General features: G+C 42.5%; 1 protein-coding gene across 1 annotated transcript; it reads right to left on the bottom strand.

Moving 5' to 3' along the window:
- Window positions 1-1,792: 1,792 nt before the first annotated feature.
- Window positions 1,793-4,521, bottom strand: LOC148045747 (cathelicidin-related peptide Oh-Cath-like). Its single transcript, XM_087712385.1, has 4 exons — window positions 4,327-4,521; window positions 3,523-3,642; window positions 3,070-3,153; window positions 1,793-1,873 (listed from the first exon to the last, which is right to left on the bottom strand). Exons 1-4 carry the CDS (start codon window positions 4,495-4,497, stop codon window positions 1,793-1,795), a joined length of 456 nt encoding a protein of 151 aa, XP_087568511.1. The 5' UTR covers window positions 4,498-4,521.
- Between the last annotated feature and the right edge of the window lie 4,326 nt (window positions 4,522-8,847).

The following is an 8,847-nucleotide window of genomic DNA, read 5'->3' as shown; positions in this document are numbered from 1 at the left end:
CCGATCAGCCAAAAATCCAACTGAACAGTCTGCCGATTCCCCTAAATCTGGTGGTCTGGTTCAGCTGAATCAAGAAGATTTCATGAAATCAACCAGGGGAATTTTATTCAAGCCATCTCTTAAAATATCCGTACAGCAGAATTTCCCTAAGACGGCCACATTAAGACTCCTGGACTTCAACTCCCAGAATTCATGCCGGCTGGGGGATTGTGGGAGTTGAAGTCCATACATCAGCAACAATTCACTTAACAACTATGGCGAGGAAAGTCGTAAAATGGGCATAATTAACTTAACAAATGTTTCACTTAACAACATAACATAGATTTTGGGCTCCATTGTGGTTGTAACTTGAGGACCAGCTGTATCAGCAATATAAGCCTTTTCTAACTTAACGACGAAGAATACGGGAAGTCCTCGATTTACCACTTCCACTGAAGCCAAGATTTCCATTGCTATGCAAGGCAGTTGTGAATTTTGCTCCATCTTATGACCTTTTCTTGGTCACAGTTGCTAAGTGGATCACTGCGCGTTATGCGGTTGTTAAGTGAATCCAGCTTCCCCATTGTCTCTGCTCCTCAGAAGGTCGCAAAAGAGGGTCACGTGACTGTCTGTAGCCGTCATAAATACGAGTCAGTTACCAAGCGTCCGAAATTGGATCATGCGATCACGGGGTGCTGTAACGGTCGTAAGTGTGGAAAAACTGCCATAACTCACTTTTTTTCAAGGCTGCCATAATGGGAGGAAAAGCAGATCCAGAATTATGACCAAGTGGGAGTCTTTTGCCCCCTAAAACGGAGCAAATGCAGGAAGGATTTCTGGGTTTGGGGTGGTTAGAAAACCCCCAGGAGGAAAAGGAGGAGGGAGATGCCTCTGCTGACCGGGGGGGGGGGGAGGGGGGGATCCTGGAATTAAGATTTATATTTGCTATGACGGAAATGGGGAATTCTTTGTCTTTCTTTTTAATCTCTCTTTCTGCATTCTGTTTCTTTTTGTGAGTCTTGGTGAAGTGAAACCTTTTTTTCTTTCCCTCCTTCCTTTCTTTCTTCACTCCCTCCATCCCTTTTTCTTTCTCCTTCCTTCCTTCCTTTCCCCGCCATCTTCCCTTTCCTTCTTTTTTCCTCCTCCCTCCCTCCCCTTCTTTCTTTCCCTCCCTTCCTTCATCTCCCTCCCTCTTTCTTTCTTACTTTTTTTCTTTCTTCCTCCCACCTTCCTTTCCAACCTCCTTTCTCCCTTCCACAATCTTTCTTTCCCTCCCTTCCTCCATCTCCCTCCCTCCCTTTCTTTCTTTCTTTCTTTCTTTCTTTCTTTCTTTCTTTCTTTCTTTTCTTTCTCCCACCCTTCCTCTCTCACTCCCTTTCCTCCCTTCCTCCCATCCTCTTTCTTTCTTTTTCTTTCTCCCACCCTTCCTCTCTGCCTCCCTTTCCTCCCTCCTTCCCACCCTTCTTTCTTTCCTTCCTTCCTTCCTTCCTTCCTTCCTTCCTTCCTTCCTTCCTTCCTTCCTTCCTTCCTTCCTTTCTTTCTCTCCTTTCTTGCTTTCTCTCCCTCCCTCCCTTTACCCTTGTCCTTTTCTTCCTTCCTTTTCTCTTTCTTTCTCATCTTTACCATCAAAAGCACCTCCTTCCAAAGCAAAAATAAAAATGAAGAGCTGTGCTCCAAATGATAATTTTATTTGCCATTTGGAACGTAATAAAACGAGAGGTTTTTTTTTAAAAAAAGCCCTATAAACTACGTAATTTTTAAGATGCCATATATATTCCTCCCCCCCCCCCACTTTCTGTTTCGATCTGCATCTTTATCCAATCACGGCAAGCGCAATACGACCAGCAATCCTTGCGTATTTCCTCCAGCGGCGACGTCGGATGATCCGTTTCAGCTGAATCAAGAAGATTTCATGAAATCAACCAGGGGAATTCTATTCAAACCATCACTTAAAAGGAGAGTTTCCCTAAGTCGGCCATTTTAAGAGATGTGGACTTCAACTCCCAGAATTCATGCTGGCTGGGGGATTCTGGGAGTTGAAGTCTACCTGCCTTAAAGAATGCCGGCTGGGGATTCTGGGAGTGGAAGTCCACCCATCTTCAAGTGGTCAGCTTTGAAAAACACTGACCAAACTGACACAGGTACATAAATGCATATTTAATTTAATCTATTCCAGAACAACAGTTTGGTTATCTTAAGATAACAGCAATTTTAGAGAGAAAGATCATTGGAAGATAATAGTATTAACACCTGGCCCAAACAGACCTTTGATAGAATTGGAAACTGGGGTGGAAGGGCGGAGTTTCCTGTATGCTGGTTACATGTTGGTTTGTTACAGGCAATCATTTAAATAATACACTGATGGGAAGCTTTGATCTAGCCATCCATCATGGTTTGCAAAGAACAGGAGCTGGATTGATAATGTCTTCAACACACCATTGTTTCACAAAAAACATGATGGCTTAGTGTGTTCAGCAGTAAAGATGCTAAAACGTTGATTAATTGCCACACAAATGATTTTGAATAGGTTTTAGGTGAATGCAACACGATTATATTCTCCCAATATATAAAGTTTATTACCTTACCTTACCTCATAATTATATTGCAATTATAGTTATATTATAATTATATACAAATATACAAGTAAAGCTTGACTTATGACCAAAGTTGAGCCCAAAATTTATGTTGTTAAGTGAGGCAATTGTTACGTCAATTTTGCTCTATTTTACGACCTATCTTGCCACAGTTGTTAAGTGAATCCCTGCAATTGATTAATTAATAACCCGGTTACTAACTGAATCTTAATTTCTCATTGACTTCTCTGGTCAATAGGTCACAAAAAGGGACCCCGGGGCACTCCGACCGTCATAAATATGAATCAGTTGCCAAGCGTCTGCATTTGGATCACGCGACCGTGAGGATGCTGCGATGGTCGTTAAGTGTGAAAAACGGCCCTCAGTCCACTTTTTTCCCCAGGGCTGTCATAACTTTAGTGACATAGCGGTCACTAAGTGAAACGCCCTAAGTCGGGGACTGCCATGGGATGCCTCTCCCAATTTAAGGAAAAGGAATTAGAAAATTGAAAATTACCTCTTGATCGATGTCCTCACACTGGAGGCTCTGAATCTGGGGTTGTTGTTGCGCCGAATACAATCCTGAACAATCTTTATCCAGCTGTCCAAGACAACACAACAAGGGTCAGCCAGGGAGAAGACACAAAGGTTGCACTTACACACACACACACACACACACACACACACACACACACACACACACAAACACAAACACAGAGCTAGAGATGAGAACAAAAGCATCGGAGGCTTTGACTCTTTGGAAGGAGCATGGATCCTCCAGGTGTTTTGCCCCCTTCCTGGTCAGGGGCCGTCCCTCCACAAGACACGGGGGAGGGATCCTCGTGGCAGGGAACCCCCCTCACCCCCCCCAAAGCAGTCGGTAGAAGAGCGCTTGGCCTGGGCTCCCCCTCCGCCCCAAGGGAGCCGAGGAGGGAGGGGGAGGGGCCGGGGAGGGGATGGGGATGCTCACCCCATCTTCTCTGAAGGCGCACTGGGTCAGGTCGGGGGTCTGGGTCTGGGTCTGGGAGGCGGGACAGACGGTCTCCTTGACGGAGAACTTCAGCCTCTGGGGGGTTTGGCTGTTGGGGTCCTGCAGGGAGACACAAGAGGACGCGAGGATTAAACCCCCCCACCCTCACAAAGCCCCCTCCGTCTTGGGAAACCACAGCAGGGACTTTCCATCTTCCTCCCTTCCTCCCAAACAAGCCAGCTTTCCCAGGAAACGGCACAGGCTCCCTATCATTGCTAGATCATCTGTGGGGTCGGATGGTGGTTTCTGTCTGCTTCCTTAGCCTGAGAGATGGAGGGATGAAGAAGGGTGGACGAATTGGGAGGGGAAGAGAAGGGAAGAGAAGGCAAAAGAAATCCTGCACCACTGAGATTACAAGGAAGGGGAGAGGGAGAGAAAAGGAAAGGAGGGAAGGAATGGAGGAGGGAGGAAAAGAAAGGAAAAGGGGAGAGAGGGTGGGAGGGAGAAAGGAAAGAGAAGGAAAGAGAAGGGGAAAGAAATCCTGCCCCACTGAGATTACAAGGAAGGAGAGAGGGAGAGAGAAAAGGAAAGGAGGGAAGGGAAGGAAGAAGGGAAGGAACAGAGGAGGGAGGAAGGAGTGTACAGGGAAGGAGGAAGGGAAGGAAAAAGAAATTCTGCCCCACTGAGATTATAAGGATGCAAGGGCCCAGAGGGCAGGTGGCTGGTGGGGAGCAGGAGAAGCCTCGGGGTCCCACCGCCCCTCCTTCCCATGGGGCCCAGAGCCCCCCACCCACCGAAACTCACCCAGTTCGGCTGGGGTTCAGCCTCCAGCAGGCGGAAGACAAACTCGGAGGGTCTCTGCTGGTTGTAGAGGCTGACGGCTGAGGCGATGGCCTGCTCGTAGGTCAGGACCTGTGTTTGGGGGGCTGCGGCAGCCAAGCCCAGGAGCAGCAGAACAGCCCAAGTGGGGGTCATCTCGCCCAGATGCCTTCTCCAAGGGGGAAACTGAGTCTTGCTGGCTCAGCCTGGAGATGCCACCTGGGGCTGCTCTATTTATGGTCCTTCTCTTCCTCCCTGTGGAGGGTGGGGGGAAACAGGTGGCTTTCCCCCATCGCCACCACCGAGCCCCCCCCCTCCCTCAGCCCAGGAAATGTGGCTTTGGGGTCCAACCGACCTGGGAGGGGGGAGAAGACGGTTGGAGGGCTGGAGGAGCCCTGTCGAAATCCCTCTTGTGCAACAGAGCATTTGGGGAAGCTCCCGGGGGTCTCTGGGTTAGGGGGGCACCTCCAATGGAATGGGGCAGCCAAGTCAGCCCATCAGTTGGAAGAAGCTGAGTTGGAGGGTTTAGATCAGCCTTATGGTTTCTGTTGTCTATCTATCTATCAATCTATCTTGTATCTATCAATCCATATATCTTCTATCTATCTATCTATCTATCTATCTATCTATCTATCTATCTATCTATCTATCTATCTATCTATCTATCTATCCTATGTATGTATGTATGTATGTATGTATGTATGTATGTATGTTCTATCTATCTATCTATCTATCTATCTATCTATCTATCTATCTATCTATCTATCTATCTATCTACCTACCTACCTACCTACCTACCTACCTACCTACCTACCTACCTACCTACCTACTTATCTACCTATCTATCTTCTATCTATCTATCTATCTATCTATCTATCTATCTATCTATCTATCTATCTATCTATCCATCCTATGTATGTATGTATGTATGTATGTTCTATCTATCTATCTATCTATCTATCTATCTATCTATCTATCTATCTATCTATCTATCTATCTATCTATCTATCCTATGTATGTATGTATGTATGTATGTATGTATGTATGTATGTATGTATGTATGTTCTATCTATCTATCTATCTATCTATCTATCTATCTATCTATCTATCTATCTATCTATCTATCTACCTACCTACCTACCTACCTACCTACCTACCTACCTACCTACTTATCTACCTATCTATCTTCTATCTATCTATCTATCTATCTATCTATCTATCTATCTATCTATCTATCTATCTATCTATCTATCTATCCATCCTATGTATGTATGTATGTATGTATGTTCTATCTATCTATCTATCTATCTATCTATCTATCTATCTATCTATCTATCTATCTATCTATCTATCTATCTATCTATCTATCCTATGTATGTATGTATGTATGTATGTATGTATGTATGTATGTATGTATGTTCTATCTATCTATCTATCTATCTATCTATCTATCTATCTATCTATCTATCTATCTATCTATCTACCTACCTACCTACCTACCTACCTACCTACCTACCTACCTACTTATCTACCTATCTATCTTCTATCTATCTATCTATCTATCTATCTATCTATCTATCTATCTATCTATCTATCCTATGTATGTATGTATGTATGTATGTATGTATGTATGTATGTATGTATGTATGTTCGTTCTATCTATCTATCTATCTATCTATCTATCTATCTATCTATCTATCTATCTATCTATCTATCTATCTATCTATCTATCTATCCTATGTATGTATGTATGTATGTATGTATGTATGTATGTATGTATGTATGTTCTATCTATCCATCTATCTATCTATCTATCTATCTATCTATCTATCTATCTATCTATCTATCCTATGTATGTATGTATGTATGTATGTTCTATCTATCTATCTATCTATCTATCTATCTATCTATCTATCTATCTATCTATCTATCTATCTTCTATCTATCAATCTTTATCTATCTTCTATCTATTCTATATATCTTATCTTCTATCTATCTATCAATCTATCTTGTATCTATCAATCTCTTTATATATCTTCTATCTTCTATATCTATCTATATCTATCTATCTACTATCCATCCTTTCATCCATCCATCCATCATCTATATCTATCTGTCTGTCTGTCTGTCTATTATCTATCATCTATCTATCTTTCTATATCATCTGTCTATCTACAGTATATATCTATCCATCTATTTTCTATCTATCTCTCATCCATCCGTCTGCCTGTCTTTCTGTCTGTCTGTCTCTTATTTATTTGTATGTGACCTCTATTATTTTTATAAATATCTCAAGACAGTGAATGTATCCAACACACCTTCCTCCTCCTATTTTTCTCCACAACAACATCCCTGCGAGGTTATAATATAAGAATAATAGAATAATACAAATAACAATACAAAGGTATATGATCTTTGAATAGATTTAGGACGATGTAATGAATTGTTATAATGTAAATGAATCCAGTACCCAGAATATTTCATTCAAAATGAAGGAATAATAATTACAGTCAAATAAATGATGTACAATGATAATAATGTATACATATGTACTAGATTGATAATTTGTGATTTTATATAAAATTGAAAGCGAGGACTATAGAAATGATGCATAAAAACTCTGCAATCAAATGACAGCTGTATGTGATTGAAGAAGGTTCTATGTGTTATGTGTTGCCTTTGTCCAGAAAAGAAAAATATTTTTTTTTTAAAAAAAGAGAGAGAGAGAAGGAAAAGAAACAAGAAATGATATTCAATGATTTTTAGGTTTGCGGAAATACCACCCCAAGAAAATATAATTTAAGAGCTGGAAGAGACACCTGCAACAATAGAAAAAGAAAGGAAGAGAGGAGGAGAGGAAATGAGAGGAAAAAGAGGGAAGGAAGAGAGAGGTGAGGAGAGGAAGATGGAAGGGAGAAGGAGAGAAGGATAGAGAGTAGGAAGGGGAAGGGGAAGAAAGGAGGAGGGGAGAGGTAAGGGAAGAAGGCAGGGAAAGGAGGAAGAAAGGAAGATCCATCTATGCTTTTTTGGGGGGGGGGGAACGGGAAGACTTCAAGTCCTTGGCTTATGACCACAATTCAGTACAAAATTTCTGTTACTTAGTGAGACATTTGTTAAGTGTGTTTTGCTCCATTTTACAACTTTTCTGGCCACTGTTGTTAAGTGAATCCCTGCAGTTATTAAGTTGGTCAGATGGTTGTTAAGTGATTCCGGCTTCCCATTGACAAGTCACAAAAGGGGTTTATGTCAGCCCAGGACTCTGCAACCGTCATAACTACGAGTCAGTTGCTGTGCCTCTGAATTTTGATCCCAAATACCACGGGGATGCAGCAATGGTCGTAAGTGTGAAGAAGGGCCATAAAAACTATTTTTCAGTGCTGTTGTAACTTTGAATTTTCACTAAACAACTTCTGTTTAGTTTAGTTTATTATCATGGCACCTCGTACAACGAAACGAAATGCCGTCTTCATTCTACATTACAACTATAAAAATAAAACACAAACAAACATCCTTCGCATTCTACACAATTGAATTAATATTGCACTAGCATTGCACTATTCAGTAGACTTCAATGTAGTCACCGCCCTGGGATAGAAGCTGTTTTTCAGCCTATTTGTCCTCGTTTTTATTGTCCTGTACCGTCTGCCGGATGGTAATAGTTCAAAAAAAAAAGGGGGGTGGCCAGGATGAGATGGATCTTTAAGGATGTTTTGAACTTCCTTAAGGCAGCGGGAGCCATAAAGCTCTTCCAAAAAGGGGAGGGGGCAACCCATGATCCTCTGGGCAATGATGTTGACTCTCTGGATGCGCTGTCCTATCTGTAAATATAACATTGAAACCGAGCATTGCATTTTAGTGGCACTACATCTGATTTGGACAGAAATCTAGCAGACATCTTGGAAGGGACTTTGGTCCAACCCCCTGCCCAAGAAGTAGGCCTTATAGAATTACAGAATTACAGAGTTGGAAGGGACTTTGGAGGTCATCTAGTCCAACCCCCTGCCCAAGAAGTAGGCCTTATAGAATTACAGAATTACAGAGTTGGAAGAGACTTTGGAGGTCATCTAGTCCAACCCCCTGCCCAAGAAGTAGACCTTATAGAATTACAGAATTACAGAGTTGGAAGGGACTTTGGAGGTCATCTAGTCCAACCCCCTGCCCAAGGAGTAGACCTTATAGAATTACAGAATTACAGAGGTGGAAGGGACTTTGGAGGTCATCTAGTCCAACCCCCTGCCCAAGAAGTAGGCCTTATAGAATTACAGAATTACAGAGTTGGAAGGGACTTTGGAGGTCATCTAGTCCAACCCCCTGCCCAAGAAGTAGGCCTTATAGAATTACAGAATTACAGAGTTGGAAGGGACTTTGGAGGTCATCTAGTGCAACCCCCTGCCCAAGAAGTAGGCCTTATAGAATTACAGAATTACAGAGTTGGAAGGGACTTTGGAGGTCATCTAGTCCAACCCCCTGCCCAAGAAGTAGGCCTTATAGAATTACAGAATTACA

Source organism: Thamnophis sirtalis, unplaced genomic scaffold, assembly GCF_051295495.1.
Source record: "Thamnophis sirtalis isolate CommonGarterSnake01/CBP01778 unplaced genomic scaffold, rThaSir2_p1.2 scaffold_4, whole genome shotgun sequence".
In the NCBI taxonomy this organism is placed as follows: domain Eukaryota; kingdom Metazoa; phylum Chordata; class Lepidosauria; order Squamata; family Natricidae; genus Thamnophis; species Thamnophis sirtalis.
This window is presented reverse-complemented; position numbering and strand designations above follow the sequence as displayed.

Bases quoted from the DNA above. Each gene is read 5' to 3' on its own strand.
- LOC148045747 (XM_087712385.1), bottom strand. From the start codon at position 4,497: ATGACCCCCACTTGGGCTGTTCTGCTGCTCCTGGGCTTGGCTGCCGCA. The intron at 3,643-4,326 runs GTGAGTTTCGGT...GTCTCCCTGCAG, and splicing joins CTGAACCCCAGCCGAACTGG to GACCCCAACAGCCAAACCCC. The intron at 1,874-3,069 runs GTAATTTTCAAT...TTCTTGATTCAG, and splicing joins GTGAGGACATCGATCAAGAG to CTGAAACGGATCATCCGACG.